At 39.0% G+C, this 16,978-nt stretch overlaps 1 protein-coding gene across 1 annotated transcript in view; it reads right to left on the minus strand.

The window, feature by feature from the left end:
* The window catches only part of Rabgap1 (RAB GTPase activating protein 1), a 136,743-nt gene that overhangs the window by 97,440 nt on the left and 22,325 nt on the right, over positions 1 to 16,978 (minus strand). Inside the window, exons 2-8 of the mRNA XM_051166374.1 lie at positions 14,396 to 14,595; positions 9,829 to 10,048; positions 8,624 to 8,828; positions 5,670 to 5,844; positions 4,170 to 4,327; positions 523 to 633; positions 81 to 147 (exon numbers count right to left, since the gene is read on the minus strand). Of these exons, the coding sequence (XP_051022331.1) occupies positions 81 to 147; positions 523 to 633; positions 4,170 to 4,327; positions 5,670 to 5,844; positions 8,624 to 8,828; positions 9,829 to 10,048; positions 14,396 to 14,545 (1,086 nt within the window). The 5' untranslated portion in view covers positions 14,546 to 14,595. The remainder of the gene's footprint in view (positions 1 to 80; positions 148 to 522; positions 634 to 4,169; positions 4,328 to 5,669; positions 5,845 to 8,623; positions 8,829 to 9,828; positions 10,049 to 14,395; positions 14,596 to 16,978) is intronic.

Here is a 16,978-nt window from a genome sequence, read left to right on the forward strand (position 1 = left end):
ACTAAAATAGAAATAGTTATTACCTTCTAATAAAAACCAACTACAACCAAAAGAACCCACAACAACAACAAAAATCTCACCAAATCCAACAAGTGCATATCACTATTTCGGACATCTTTTCCTGGGCTAAGGAGAAGACCAAAGCACCTGTGGGGGGAAAAAGAACTAGCATAAACTTGTGTTAACATTAATAACATACAGGTATATTTTAAGTTATCTCATTTAAAAACTATTTACTTATGGATGGCAAAAGGGCATTATAAAATATCAATATTGTCACAATCATCATCTTTACCTGAGCTCAGCATATTTTATCTTTTATTATTACATATTGGAGACTAGCTGTATTAACTGAAGATTTTTAAGAGTCATTTCAGGGTAATGAAAACACTCATTACAATAAGCACAATTATCAAGAGGTCAAAATACTTTGCAAATACATTATTTAATAGCATATGACTACTCTACTAGACATGTAAAAACCAAAACTCATATTTAAGCTAAATAAAGAGAAATGTTTACCTTTCAATAGCAAGTTCTTTGTTAGCTGTTTGCTGCACACAGATGACAATCTTCTTATCGATTCCTTGGCGAAGTTTAAAGCATTGCCTGTCCTTGTCTTTCGGAACAGCACTGTAAGGCCAATATACTTCATTAATGTTGCAAAAAATTTTCTTGTCAGATATGATAACAATTATTATAAAGAGCTTACATTTCTGATCCTTTTCACTGGTTTACAAGTAATAGCAAAAATAAAAAAATAAATAAATAAATGACAGGTTGAAAAATATGTGACCAATTTAGTGCCTAGCCATGTCAAGTTACTGTCCTTAGGTAGTGAAAGCCTTATGTTATTATTATTCACATTGTTGTTATTAAAATGAGTAGCTAATAAACTCCAGCCTAAAAAAATATTAAAATATTCTTTCAAAGACACTTAACCAAAATAATCACCTAATCTCTCACATACTCTGTAGCTCTCAATGCACTATCCTCAAAGGTAACAGTGCCACTGTGCAGCAAGTCTAAGCGCTTTAAAACACCAACTTAATGGGAACAGAACTGTTGGCAGATAAGGATACCTGAGTAGCTAAAACTGTTAGATAATCCTTGAAGTGCATATGCATTTGTGTTACTTGCCAATCTAATATTCTATTAACACTTTCACTATAAAGCTAAGAATCCTGGCAAAGGAGTTTAGAAATGACAAACATGTTCAGAGAAAAAATTTGCACTCCAAACGGTTAAGTATTTCTGGCAAACAGGTCTCTATTTTCAACTGTCCTTAAGTGCCTTAGGCCAAGGCTAGCTAAGCACAAGTAAACATAACCCATCTTAGCACTAACAGGCTGAGTAAGATGCAGCTCAGCTGTAGAGTGCTCACCTAGTATGCCCTGGGTTCAGTCTTTGGTGCCACAGAACAACACAACTCAGTACAAAGTCATCTCTGATGCCATAAACCTAAAAGGATTGTTGTACTATGAGGAGCAGAATGGAAAGTATAATCAGTGGGAATTCACTTTACTGCACATCAGGGGCTCATTTGCATTTCTTATGCTGTGACTATGTTGCCTAAATGAGGAACTTTACATTTACTCCTCACTGTAATCCTTAAAGAGATATGATCAAGATCTAACCTTGGAGGCCGAGGCACAATTTTATCTGGTTGAGTTGCTTGGAAGGCTAAATGAGACAAATCAATCAAGCAGGCAAACAGTAACCAGCCAGACAATGAACCAGCCAACCAATTTGGTTTTTTTCAGACCAAGTTTCTCTGTGTAGCCTTGGTTGTCCTGGACTCACTTTGTAGACCAGGCTGGACTTCAACTCACAGTGATGAGCCTGCCTCTGCCTCTCAAGTGCTGGGATTAAAGGTATACAACACCACACCCAGCTCCAAGCAATTGTTTTTCAAAGTTTTTCAGGGGTAAAATTTTATGTGCTGCTTTTTAAAACTTACTTCTTTTTTCTAGTAATGAAGTTGGCTACCAGTCGGCATGACAAGTAAAAAAGACAGCAGTTTCAGACAAAACCAGTCAGCTATTATACTTTTCACTGACAAGTGATTATTAGAGATCACTCATAATTTGATTTTGTGTAGTTTTATGAGGAAGATTTGTACATGGAATTATTAATTATGATCACTCATTTTATGAGATGAGCTATATGGGAAAAAAAGTCATCTTGCAACCATAACTTACCTTTAGACACAAAGGATCCCCATCTAGCCACTGCATTTTACAAGTAAGGTAGGCGGAAGAGGGTAAGGAACTTCAAAATGGCCACACAGTTACAAGTGGCAGCAATTAAACACAGATTTTTATTTTTATTTCAGGGTTCTTCCTATTACTCAAAGATATTTTATTTAAAAACCAAACCAGCCAGGCATGGAAGCTCACACCTGTATTTTCACCGCTGGGAGGCTGAGACTGGAGGGCTACTGTGAATTTGAGGCCAGTTTGAGCTGCCATTTTGAGGTTCGCTCTCCCCCTTTCTTTTTCAGGACAGGCTTCCCATGATTCGCACCGGCTGCCCTGGAACGTGATCTGTAGATCATGCTGTCAGGGAGGGCCTTGAATTCAAAGACTGGCATGCTTTTGCCTTCCAGAATGGTAACAGGATCACTACACTATGCCTAGCTTATACTATGATATCCATTCTCAAAGGATAAATGAATGAATTAATAAAATAATGAGATGAACACCAAACTTGTTTTTAACTGTATATAAAGGCTAGATTTGGGACAAAGCCCGTATTTTTCCTAATGTGTTTAGATAAACTTTAATGGTAAAACCAGATGTCAGAAACCAAAAGATCTTTAAATAAAAACCAACCAACTGCATTAACAAAACAAAAAGCAAGACAAATTGTGCTGAATAGTTTTATGTCAAGCTGACACACACTAAAGTTAGCTGATGAAGGAGCCTCAATTAAGAAAACGCCTCCAGGGCTGGGCATATGGCTCAGAGGGTAAGGGCACTGGCTGCTCTTCCAGAAGTCCTGAGTTCAAGTCCCGGAAACCACATGGTCGTTCAAAAGCATCTAAATTGAGATCTGGTGCCCTCTACTGGCATGCAGGCAGAATACTGTGTACATAATAAATAAATACATCTCAAAAAACAAAAAAGAAAGAAAGAAAATGCCTCCATACAAATCTGGCTGTAAGCAATCCTATAGGCCATTTTCTTAATTACTGATTTATGGGAAAGGGCACAACCCATTGTGGGTGGTACCATTCTTAGGCTGCTGGTTCTGGGCTCTGTAAGAAAGCAGGCTGAGTAAGCAGGAGGAGCAAACCTCATGGCCTCTGCATCAGCTCTCCCCACCAGGTTCCTGCCCAGTTTGAGTTCCTGTTCTGACTTTCTTCAATGACAAACTGTTATGTGGAAGGGTAGCTGAATAAAGCATTTTCTCCCCAAGTTGCTTTGGTCACTACAGCCAATAGTAAATCCTAACTAAGACAAAATATAGCTATAAATGTAGTCTACTTAATATTGGCCATAATTTTTATTAGCTGTCAGCCAGCCAATCTGACTAAAATAATATAGTAACAGATATTACATAAGATGATTTTTAAAAGATGCTTTGAACAGCCGGGTGGTGGTAGCGCACACCTTTAATCCCAGCACTTGGGAGGCAGAGGCAGGCAGATCCCTGTCGACAAAGTGAGTCTAGGCAGCCAAGGTGAACACAGAGAAACCCTGTCTCAAAAAAAAAAAACCCAAAAAACAAACAAACAAACAAAACACCACAAACAAAACAAAACCCCAAAAACAAACAAACAAAAATTATTTGAACACTGACAGTATAGCTAGGCGACTAGAGAGACAATCTCTTGTGTATGGAAGCCTTTAATCCCAGCATATAGGAGGCGGAGGCAAGTAGATCTCTGTGAGTTCAAGGCCAGCCTATAAATGTTGAGTCCAGGACAGCCAGGGCATTAAGAGAAGCCCTGTCAAGAAACACCAAAAAGAAAAGAAAAAAAAAGAAAGAAAGAAAGAAAAAAAAAGATACTGTTAATCTATCTTTTCTCCCTTTATCACTTTCATTGTCTTACCCCTGCAGAAGTAATCATTTCAAGTATGAAAGTTATCTAATCTGACCTAGTGTACCACAAATACTAATGTACTAAATAAATTCAACAAAATAAATAGTGTGAGATACTTTACCTAAAATACCCTTTACCATCATCTTCTTTTATTTCTAAAGACACAGAGAAGGTAAAGATGTCACTGTCAGGAGTCTGCGGTGCAGTTGTGGCTGAGAGTGGAGTCTGCTTGGCAGAGCGGCGGAAGGCGGTGGCAAAACTGTAGAGTATCCGGCTTACCTATAAGCAGACATGGCAGGAAACTGGCTGTTATCATTAAGACAGAAAACATGTTCCCCCCAGTGACTCACAAAAGCATTTACTGCACAATATCCTTTACATGAAACAAGAAAAACCAACTTCTGGGATACAGCTCAGAATATAATTTTTTGTGGGGGTGGGGTGGGCGAGGGCGTACATAAGGGATCACTCCCGAATGCTGGGTGTGCTCTGCATCTTGATCTGGGCAGTGGGAAGTGGGAGAAACTCATCAGGCTGCCACTGAGGAGGTCTGTACTTTACAAAATTCTTTTGGTGTAAAGGAGATGATACAACAGGCGAAGGCACTTTCCCTGCATGCCTGGTGGCTGGAGTGGGATCCCTGATACTCCGTACGGGTGGAAGGAGAGGACAAATGCCAAAGTTGTCAACAGCTTCCATGCCCCAAGCCCTGCATCATGTACACAAATATGCAATCACAATAACTATATTAAAAGTAGACAGTACTTTATTAAGGTTAAATGTTTATTTACTTGAGAGAAGGTAATCACTTGTCTTTCCCTTATAGATTTTTTTTCAGTTAACTGCCTAATTTGTTAGGTTTCTAAAACAAAATCATCAAAGAAGCATTTAAAAAGAAAGTTAAAAATATCAGAAATCTAACAAAAAACACTTCCCCAATGCTAGAACCTATGTAGATACACTTCTGATAACAAGCAAGGCTCTAACAAGTTTAGGACATGCTCCTAATAAAACATCTTGAAAATGTGCCAGTTAGGATAAGCAAGTGGACCTAATCAAACCAACAGATCACCAACAGGCCTCTGGCAGCAATGCACGTGCAACTGCATATGAGTATGCTGCTAGTGCAGGTGAACACGCACAGGTGTGCTCACTGGTGTGCGTGCACACGGAGGTTAGAGGTTATAGTTGGCTGTCTTTACCTATTAGTTTCTATATTTTGAGACAGGGTTTCTCACTGAACCTGGAACTCTGTTTAGGCTAGAATGGCTGCCATTGCACCCAGGATCCACCTATGCTTGCCTAGTTTTTGTTTTTTTGGTTTTTCGAGACAGGGTTTCTCTGTGTAGCCTTGGCTGTCCTGGACTCACTTTGTAGACCAGGCTGGCTTTGAACTCACAGCGATCCACCTGCCTCTGTCTCCCGAGTGCTGGGATTACAGGCGTGTGCCACCACGCCTGGCGCTTGCCTAGCTTTTTAATGTGGGTATCGGGGATGCGATTCAGGTCTTCATGCTTCTGCAGCAAGCATTTTACCACTGGCTCATTTCCCTGTCCTGTGGCACTTGCAGCAACAGAGACAGTGGCAAAATCTCATTCATAGTTCTTTCCTAAAGACTTACAGCTTCTTGTATTTCACAGCGAAAGACGTGTATCCTGAAGAGCTCTGCATTATAGTGACTTTCAGTGAATGCAAAACAGTCGCTCTCGGGGGTTCCATCATGCCCTCTGACACAAAACAGGATTTTGTAGATAGGGTAGTTTGCTATTTCAGTGTTAGTCTGAGGATCTAAAAGTCTAATCAGAGAAAAAAGGAAGAGATTAATTATAAGCAACTTTCTATTAGGACTCAAGAGATCTGTCCAGAAAGACAATCATGCAAGCCACTTTTAGTATGCTAGCCATGCTAATGTTGTGATATAGAAGTCACCCATGGATGCTGAAGGTATTGATTCCAGAACTCCATGGTACTAAATCTAGACAGCTGTATGTTTGGGAGAGGCATGCTGAAAAGTATTAAGACCAGAAAATATGATTCTTTTTCTTTTGGTTTGGTTTGGTTTTTTCAAAACAGGGTTTCTTTGTGTAGCCCTGGCTGTCATGGAATTCACTCTGTAGACCAGGCTGGTCTCGAACTCAGAGATCTGCCTGCCTCTGCCTCCCAACTGTAGGTATTAAAGGCATGTGCCACCACTGCCCAGCAGCAAATGTAATTCTTGTAACATGCAACTAAATAGAGGCAAGATCAATGCATAAATTAAGACTACCAAAAGAGACTGGCCCCTTCCTATCTGATTATCTTCTTAAAAGAAATGTTCTATTTGTAAAAGTAAAAAAAATTACAGTGAACGACTAAGCACAAAAACTGATGTTCAAAAAAAAAAAACCAAAAACAAACAAAAAAACTGATGTTCAAAAACCAACACATAAACTCCTAAAGGATACTAGTCAATTCAAATCAAAAGGACACCACTCAACCAAATCTATTCACTCTATAAATATGCATGTGATAGCAACAATATTCAAGACTCTGTTCAGGGCACTAAAAACAGAATTATGAAAGGTCAAGAAAGAGACTTTGTAATTTCCATACTGTAGGGCAAAGCCACAGATGGGGAAATGTTCTGAGAGCCCTGTTCAAAGTGGAAGAACCCCAAAGGCACTTTAACCCAGGCTAAAGACACTTCCACAAAATCTCTGAGAATGTGGGGCAAGACAGATATGTTTTCTCATTTTCTTACAGAAGGAAAATGTTTTAGAGCAAAGTACAATTTCAGTTGTTAGAATAAACATTCTCTTTAAAATATACATTAAAAGTAATTACAACTGAAACTAGAATTTGAGATTCTGAAATTGATCCCCAGAGACAAATTGTATGTTCAGATTAACTATATAACTTCCTACTTTCTACATATAGCTGCTACACTGCTACTATAAAAATCCAACGTATTTCTAGTTAGTGCATGAGAGATTTATCCTAAGAGAATCAAGATTATCCACTTATAAAGCACTCAAGTACTTACACAGTAACTGATACTACTATAACACAGTGCTTTCTTCATTAAAAGAAAAACCCAGGCCAGGCGTGCTGGCGACACCTTTAATCCCAGCACTCAGGAGGCAGAGGCAGGCAGATTGCTGTGAATTCAAGGCCTCTTGGTCTACAAAGTGAGTCTAGGGCAGCCAAGACTACACAGAGAAACCCTGTCTCAAAAAAAAAAAAAAAAAAAAAAAAAAAAAAAGAAAGAAAGAAAGAAAGAAAGAAAAACCCTTTAAAATATCTAACATTAGAAATGGTTACTATTATGTTTCATACCTACTGATATGGCAAAAGGTTCACAATATAAAACTAAATGAAGTCTAATATACATCATGTGTAATTCCAGTGCCAGCAAACAATGACTGATATAATCATATATACATGTATGTACCGATTCATAAACACATAAACAGACATACTCATTACCACTCTATGACTTTAGTATGAACTATCTTCTCAGACTCATATACTGAAAGTTGTTAGTGCTACTTTAGGAGGTGGTAGATTATTTGGACAGCAGGACAAAGCTAGAGAAAATTGGTCACTGGGACATGCTCATCTTTTCTCTGCTACTTTTTGGTTTCTTTCTACTTAATGGTTCCCATGAGGTAAGAAGTTGTCCTCTACCAAGACCTTTTGCTGTGATACACCGCCTCACCAGGCCTAGAGACACTGAGCAGCTGACCTTAGGTTGAAACCTTTGAAACCACTTGCCAAAATGAATATTTTGTCTTTTTAATCATTTCTCCAGGGTTCTATTACAGCAAGACAAAGGTGAACACACACATACACACACAAAGAGTTTGGTTTTGTGTATGTGAGTACATGTGGAGTTAAGACAACCTCGGTGCTGTTCCTCAGGAGACATCTATATCATGTGTGTGCACCCAAGCCTAAGTGCAAGAGTGAGATTGGGGGGGCTGGGGGGGGGGGGGAAGGTAGGGATAAGACTGACTGGCTAGGAACTTGCCAAACAGGCTAAGCTGGCTGGTCAGTGAGTCCTACGGATCCACCTATCTCTGCCTCTACATCAGTGGGATTAAAAGCAAGAGCCACAATACTTTGATTTCATATCCCTGTGATAACACAGTTATTTCCTCAGTCTTATAAAGAGTATTGATGCGCCAAGATTTTAACTGTGTTTATCAATAGGAAAGTAAAATTAGAAGTTTTTAGTTCATGTCATTTTTCTGAAATAAATACATCTTTCTGCAATTATTTAGCAAATCTGTATTTAACTAGTTGGTAACAATCATCTGGCTTGGCTATCTTTATTTCTTTGAATTAGTATAAGCAACACTCATTTTTCAGACTCCTCTGATTTCATTTCTCATTTTAAAAAAGGAGGAAGTGTTCACAATTATTATGTTTCAATTATCCCCAAGCCATTTAAATCTCTAATATTTTATCCAGGCTGGGATGCGGTGCATGTAAAAATGAGCATTCATTTGTCGTGAGGGCTGCAATTCAAGAAGGTAAGAGCACGGCACCTGCTAGCGCTTCCTTGTGCAGTGGCACTTCACAGGCCAGCCTTACCTCACAGTTCCTTCTGATACATTCGGCACTGAGAGGGTTACATCCAGAGAATTCTGACACTGACTTCTCAAGATGGACATCATCCTCAAGGCTTCCACTTCACTCCGAGGAGCATTTACTGAGGCACAGCCTAAGTAAGTTAGTTTACTGAAAACCACACTATCCTCATCAGCCACTGGTGTAAAAGGACTTGACACTTCAGAATCTGAAAGAAACAAAAAACAGGCATATGTGTGTCCTCTTAAATAGCATTGATACAAACAGAAAAAAAAAAAATCTAAAAGACACATTTAGGTTCAAAAATCAGGTACTAATTAAGACAGTATGCCATATTCCAGGATATAAAAAATGTCCATGACAGCTAAGCAACTTACATTAGAACTGTAATACCAAGATTTTATGTGCTGATGTTAATTCCAAATCCAAAATGTGACCTGAGTTTCAGATCTAACTCCTGATTCCATCTCCTAATTTGTTTTGATTTTATAATTTACACTAAGGCAAATATACATATAGTATCCAGTTACCCTGAACGCTCATGCCTTCTGGTTGCAGCTACAACACTTCTGGTCCCCAGCCGGCTCCTGCATCATCTCCTTTAACACCCGATTCCATTTAACAAGCTGCTCTTGCAGATGAGCTTTCCTGACTGTCCTAGCCTTTCTGTCCTGTGCTTCTCTCCCATTCCCAACTTGCTCTCTGATAGGTTATGCAGGCCTGAGACAAACATACATTTTCTAACAGCTTTTAATAGCTTTTCTTAAGGAAATGTGTTTGCTTCCAAAAGTTCAAAGAAATATGAACTATAGCTATCAAATGTCTTCTTGCCTGAAAAACTGGTTGTTTCTCATTTTCTGAGACAAGGTTTTATACTAAAGGCTGGCTTTGAACACATCCCAAATTTCCTGAAAGACTTTTTAAGCCATCTGAAGATAAACTTCCTTCTCAGTATCCTGTAGCAACTGGGTTTTGTTTGCTTGTTTGTTTTTTGTTTGTTTGTTTAATTCTTTGGTTGTCATCAAAAATACAGGTAAAGGAAAAGTCAAACTGGCATATGTATCTGAAAACTTCTCAGATCTAGAATTTGGAGCTTTCAGAGAACTTATCATTTCCATGCTGTTCTTAAAAATCTGGTACAGGACAGAAGACACTCGAGTATTAAAAACAATAACCTTCAGTTACACAAGCAATGCAATAATCCTGACCTCCTTGTCCAGGTTTCACTGGCAGGCTCATCTCTGGTTTCTGAAGCCCTACTAGAGACACGGGGTTAATGGTGGACGAAGCTGAGAGCTGATTAGAAAGAGGCCCATCTCCTTCACCATCCAGTTGTGACCTTTCCCCTGGCTGGTCGTCCATGGGAGGATCCATCAGCACATCTGCTAGCTCTTTCTGCAGCTGCTGCTCACTTCCATTCCCTACAATCTAAGGGTCACAAATACATGCAGTCAGCAAAACAAAGACCAGCACTAATTAAAGTGGGTCCATGTTCTAATGCAAAGTATCAACATTTCTTTTATTATAAAGATATTGTCTGATTTTTTTCAAATGGATGACCTGGAACAAATAAAAGCTATAGCTGTTCTCATCTTTCAGTTTTTGATAAAAAGGTACACAATGAATCCAAAATGAATACTCAGAAATAGGTAACCTAACAATATTAACATTTCTATTTAATATTTTTCTTTTCTTTTTTGAGACAGAGTTTCTCTGTGTAGCCTTGGCTGTCTTGGACTCACTTTGTAGACCAGGCTGGCCTTGAACTCACAGTAATCTACCTGACTCTGCCTCCCTGAGTGCTGAGATTACAGGTATATACCACTGTACCCAGCTTTTAATAGCTTTTCTTAAGGAAATGTGTTTGCTCCCAAAAGTTAAAAAGAAATATGAACTACAGGAAATTTTCACATATATTTTATGACACCTTGTAGAAGAATGTTAATTCAGAACACGGCTGTTCTGGCAAGAGATCACATCCAAAGATCTTCTAGATCTGTGTGACCAGCTGAAACACAAGCATGCCTTTAAACCAGGAGACAGAGGCAAACAGATCTGAGTTCGAGGTCAGCCTGGCACAGAGCAAGTATCAGGAAAAGAAAAGCTTAGGTCCAGGCGTGGTGGTACATGCCTTTAATCCCAAACAAAGGTAAAGTTAGTTTGTAGAAGGAAGCACCCATGTTTGAAAATGATGTCTAATTGAGTGGCAGAAAAGGTGACGAATCAGATTTGACAGAATAGATTATGCCAAACTCTTATAAGAAGAGAGGAAAGGGAAGCTACTTAACAGGTAGTTTTACAGAGAGAGGAGGCAGTTTTTACCAGGACAGTAATATAGAGATAGGTTGCAGAGAGAGAAAACTCAAAGACAGGAATGGGCCAGAAAATGAGAAGAAGCCAGAAGATTAGAACAGATTGATGAGTTAGTTTGAGGCCAAGCAGAGCAATTCTGGGCTGAGAGAGAAGTCAGATTAAATAAGTCAGCTGGAAGAAGAGTTTGAGCCAGAACAGCTGAGTTGTACCAGCTATCCCAGAGCTCAAAAAGAACAAGTGGCCAGGTAGGGTGGCACATGCCTGTAATTTCAACACTTGGGAGGCAGAGGCAGGCAGACTGCTGTGAGTTCTATGCCAGCCTGGTCTAGAAAGTGAGTCCAGGACAGCCAAGGCTTCACAAAGAAACCCTGTCTTGAAAAACAAACAACCCTCCCCCAAAAGAAAGGAAAAAACAAGTAAGGGTGAACTTAGTAAGCACTTAAGTCTCAAAGGCTAAAAACATTCTAGGCCTAGGTTAGATTACTGTCCAGAGGCTAGAAGATTCCAGGATTAGGACTAGGATACCAGACAGAGACAGTAATCCTACAAGAAAACAGAAAACTGCCAAGTTTTCTGTAAATAAATATAATTACAAATTTTTTAAAAAGAGAGACAACAATTGGAACAGGCAAAATGATACTTTTACAACTCCTCTTATAAATAAATCTCCTTTATTTTGGGGAAGATTTATTTGATATGAATTGGCCTTTAAAGTGTTGAGACTTGTGAGTAAAGCCGACAACATAAGTCAGAGTCCTGAGAAATAAAAGCACTGTATTCCAATGATGACTTATTTTATTTTTTATGATTTTTTTGTTGTTGTTGGTTTTGGTTTTTACTAAGTTAAACCCCAGGCTTTAATAGTTTATCATGCCGGGTGTGGTAGCACACGCCTTTAATCTCAGCACTTGGAGATCGCTGTGAGTTTGAGGCCAGCCTGGTCTACAAAGCGAGTCCAGGACAGCCAAGGCTACACAGAGAAACCCTGTCTTGAAAGATAAAAAAAAAAAAAAGTTTATCATTACCTGGGTGTGGTGGCACATGCCTGTAATCCCAGCTCTCTGGGAGGCAGAGGCAGACAGATCTCTGTTAGTTTGAGGCCAGCCTGGTCTACAAACCAAGCCCAGGACAGCCAAGAAACCCTGTTTCCAAAGGGGGTGGGGTAGGGAGGGAGGAGGAGTTTATCATTAGATTAGTTCCTCATGAAAGGAAGTGAACAATTAAAAAAATTAAGTTAAGACTGCTCAATGTTAAAAAACAAAACAAAACCCACACAGGCAACAAGACCAAGTATTGTTACTGTTTACTACTACTATTAAGGGCTAGAGAGATGGCTCAGCAGTTAACCCTGGCTACTCATCCAAAGATCCTAAGTTCAATTCCCAGCAACCACACAGTGGCACACAACTATCTATACTGAAAACTGATGCCCTCTTCTGTCTGATTGGTTATAACCAATCTTAAAAAAGAAAAAAGAAAGAGATATAGTAGCAAGCATTCTGAAGACTAAAAGCCACCAAACATGTATGCTTATTATACTTTTTAGTTCTGGAATTTTCAGCTAGTTTTTGAAAAAAAACCTATCTCTTTATGGTTGCTTTTACATGAATGCCTGTCTGGTGCCCATGGAGGCCAGAGGCCTGTAGAGTGCCTGGAATTAAAGCCACACACAGCTGTGAGCCACCATTAGGTGCTGAGAACCTAACCTGGGACCCCTGAAGATCAGCACGTGCTCTAACTGCTAATCCATCGCTCTAGCCTCTGTACTGATACTGTCTGTAGTATCTGATGCCACTGTCACCCATACATCTGTCCTGTAGCATAATATTGTATAATTTGTAGACATAGCAAAAAAGACTACTTTGAAACATTTCATATAATTGTATTTTTGTAGATGTTGTTTTCCAAAGACAAGGTTTGTCAGGGTAGCTCTGGCTGTCCTGGAAATGCTGCATGTTAAATTCAATGGTCATTGACCAGAAATTTCTGTTGCCTGCTTTTTCCTCCTCAGTGTACAGAAAATATTCTGTATGTCTAACAATGTGTGTGTGTGTGTGTGTGTGTGTGTGTGTGTGAGAGAAACTAGACACTGTAAACCCCGATACCCCACTTCAGGACTTCTTACTGTTTACAATCGTTGACAATGAAGACGCTAAGAGCTGTTTTATTACTTGCAACTCCCTACAGGCAAAACTGAGTCACTGCTCTAGAACTAGGAATGGGGACAATGGCTTTCCTGAACCCCCTGCCTTCTTCTGATCTTATTCTTTTCCTATGGCATGTTTTGATCACATTCTTTGATACCATTCCCATTTCCTCTCAAGCCATCTTTTTGATTATGACAGTCTGTAGACAGATACCATTACTGTTTCAGTCAGGTAGGAGGAGGAGGAGATGGGGATGCTTAAAGTATGAGATTCTTACCACAGTTTTCATGATTAACACTTTTCATTTGCTGCACTTCTTTTCAAAGACCTCCAGAGACCTTAAATGCTTTTTTTATTTTTGTCTTAATGATGGTCACCAGTGCTTCTGGGAGTAGGTCATGCTGTTATGCTGAAAGTTGCTCTCAGCAAGTTAGCTTTTTAAAATGTAAATTAGATCATGTTCCCATTCAAAACTTTCAAAAATTCTCCTCACGTTTAGAACAAAGTTCAATTTTGCTACTAAGCTCCAATAGAACCGAGCATGCAGCAGCCCCACCCGACCTCAGATCACACTGCTCCACTTTGTTCTACTCAGTCTGCTGAGCCTCTGCCTTCTCTCTCAATGTCCACATGTGCTGCTGCCTTTGGAAAATTTCCCCAGTTTCTCCACAGCTTTTCCCATTTCATTTAGGCCTCACTTCAAATGTCTACTCTCTTATCTGTACATCTGTCTATCCATCTATCCCCACCCCACCCCACCCCCTTTTTAAAACAGGGTTTTTCTGTGTAACAGCCCTGGATGTCTGGAACTTGCTTTGTAGACCAGGCTGGCCTTGAACTCACAGAGATCCACCTGCTCTGTCTTCCAGTGCTGGGAAAAGGAGAACAATTTTAAACTTAAAAATGCTTACAGCATAAGTTTTGACAGAGATTTTAAAATTTTAAAAGGCTGGGTTTGGTAGTGCACGCCTTTAATCCCAGCACTCAAAAGGGAGGGAAAGAGGTAGGTAGATCTCTGTGAGTTTAAGTCTAGCCAGGTTCACATAGAGAAACCCTGTCTCAAAAAACCAAAACAAACAAACAAACAAGAAAAAAGAAAAAACAATTTAAAAGAAGCTAATCAAAACAAAAATCCTTAAAGAATAACTCATCAACCATATATAAAACTCTTCAACACCATTGAAAAATGAATCTATTAATTCAGTGTTCGTCCCCATTTATTCTTTGTTTTTTTTTTTTTTTTTTACTTCCTTTTTAGCTAACTCCAAGTTGCACATAGAGTTTAAGAAGGCACATTTAGGCTGTACAGCTTTACCTTGAGTCCTGTCTTCTCATCATCACTTCCGTTATTTGTAGATGGTGTCTCATCTCCTTGCCTGGAAACCAAGACAAAATCTTCACTATTCAGAGTAGACACTGAGTCTGAGGAGACACTGATTTTTCCAACAGAAGCCTTGTCATCCATAACTCAAGAATGAGGTGCAACTCATGAATGGTTAAATATTTTTTAAGTGCCTGAAAAAGAAAAACCATAGAGATTCATATAAAATGTCTATCAGATATTTAGTTATATTCTATTCTTTAAAAAGATATAAGATATTGATATATGTTTTTTAAGCTTGTAAAATATTTCCCAGTATACATGCTACTTGTAATTTAGGCTTTTCATTCTTATGAGGAATTCTGTGCTATGAAGGTCAAGATATTTCAGAGTCCAAATAAATAAAACACTCCCTTGACAATAACCCCACCTACATACAAGGTTGCCTTTGGCACACAATGTAGCTCAGGTCTCAGCTTCCAAAAGCAAAGAAGAACTAAACAGCACTCTGGCTTTTAACTTGTAATGCTTTACTCATAAGTGAAGTTAAAACACTTGATCATTTAACCAATTAACTATGTTTCCCTAGCATCATCAATACTAAAATTTAAAATACTAGGATGGTTATAGCAAACACAATTTCACATTAATACACAAGAGAGATAAATTCAAGGCAAGGAAAGCAGAAACTCTACAACTGGGAAATATATTCTACTAAAAACTGAATCTTCCCACACCTTAAATTTCTTAGAACGCAAAACAATATAAATATTATACAACAAAACAGCTATGGCTCTATGTGCATCTTATCAATATAGCTAAATGTTCAATCTCTTCAACTCAAGTGTTGGCTTACACTTTGAACTTTATCATTTATGTGTATATGCGTATTTTCCCTGAATGTATGAATGTACACATGTGTGCAGTACCTAATGAGGCCAAGAGAGGGCTTCACATTCCCTGGAGCTGGAGTTAATGCTGGTTGTGAGGCACCATGTGGGTGTTGGGCAGTGAACCTCTGTGAGAGCAGTAAGTGCTCATAACCACTGAGACATTGCTCCAGCCCCTGTGCTTTGAACATATACTGACTGAGCATATGTCATTTGCCAAATACTATTTTCTCTCTAAGACTCAACTAAAACACCTATCCTCAAGATTTGCACCATTTCTAAGCATTAAACAGAAAGGAAAACAAGAAATCACAAATAATATTAAGTATAAGGAAATAGCAACCCTTAGGAAATTCATTTAACCAGCTAATGTCAGAGATAAAGACAGATTGTTTTCTGGACTTTCTGTTGCCTTTTACTTATTCTTATCATGCCTAAAGATTATGGAGTCAGAACTGGGTGGTGGTTTATGCCTTTTAATCCCAGCACTCTAGAGGCAGAGGCAGGCTGATCTCTGAGTACAAGGCCAGCGTGGTCTGTAGCATGAGTTTTAGGACAGCCAAGGTTATACAGAGAAACCCTGTCTGGAAAAATAACAAAAACAAAAAAGGAAAATAAAAACATAAAATGGACAAGACCAACTATAAATACAACGGAGAAGGGCACGGTGGTGCTCACTGAGGCAGGAGGACTGCTGCATGTGTGAGGACAGCCTTGGGGATGAGGACCTAGGTTCTCTTCCTAGAATGCACCTGGTGGCTCATAACCATCTGTAACTCCAGTTCCAGGGGACTCTGGGTATTCTGGCCTCTATGGGTACCAGGCACAGATGTGGTGCACACATATAATACATGCATGTAAAATACTCATAAACAGGCTGGAGAGATAGCTCAGCAGTTAAGAGCACTGTCTGCTCTTCCAAAGGTTCCGAGTTCGATTCCCAGCAACCACACAGTGGCTCACAACCATCTATAATGTGATCCGATGCAGACAGAGCACTGTATACATAATAAATAAGTCTTTAAAAATACTCATAAACATAAAATATTTAAAAATAAAAAAATTCAATGAATACACAGTACAAATTGATAAATACCCAGCACTCAGGAGACAGAGGCAGGCAGATCTCTTGAGTTTAAGGCCAGCCTGGTCTATAGTATAAGTTCTAGGACAGCCAGAACTACATAGAAAACTTTTGTCTCAAAAAAAAAAAAAAAAAAAAAAAAAAAACTTTAAAATGGTCTTCTGAAAAGTCAAAAGAAAAATGTTTTCATTCACCCAGTGAATGGATACACATTCAACATCTGGCAAAGGTAATGTTAGTAGTAACGTTAGCAGAGAGGCAAATTTATATAGGCTAATACATGTTGATTTAGGGTACCAAACTAAGAGACGTGTTGGGATAAGCATTAATTTAGACCTTCGCTGAGGATACAGACTGCAGTAACCATCCTACAGTGGTTTCCTGACTTCTGTACATGATCTAGCCCTTCTAATTCCAGGAGTCTTCTCAGTCTACTTGACCATTTCCACTTCAGTCAAAGGAACTGCTTCCCTTGCTGATGTTCCCACTGCAGGCAAGATTTGATTTTTTTTTTCCTTTTAATAACAGTATGTCACCTTTTTAATGTTATGGTGAATATGTCCTAATCTAATCTTCATGGTGCTATTTTACAGATAACAAAAT

This window comes from Acomys russatus, chromosome 24, assembly GCF_903995435.1.
Source record: "Acomys russatus chromosome 24, mAcoRus1.1, whole genome shotgun sequence".
NCBI lineage: Eukaryota > Metazoa > Chordata > Mammalia > Rodentia > Muridae > Acomys > Acomys russatus.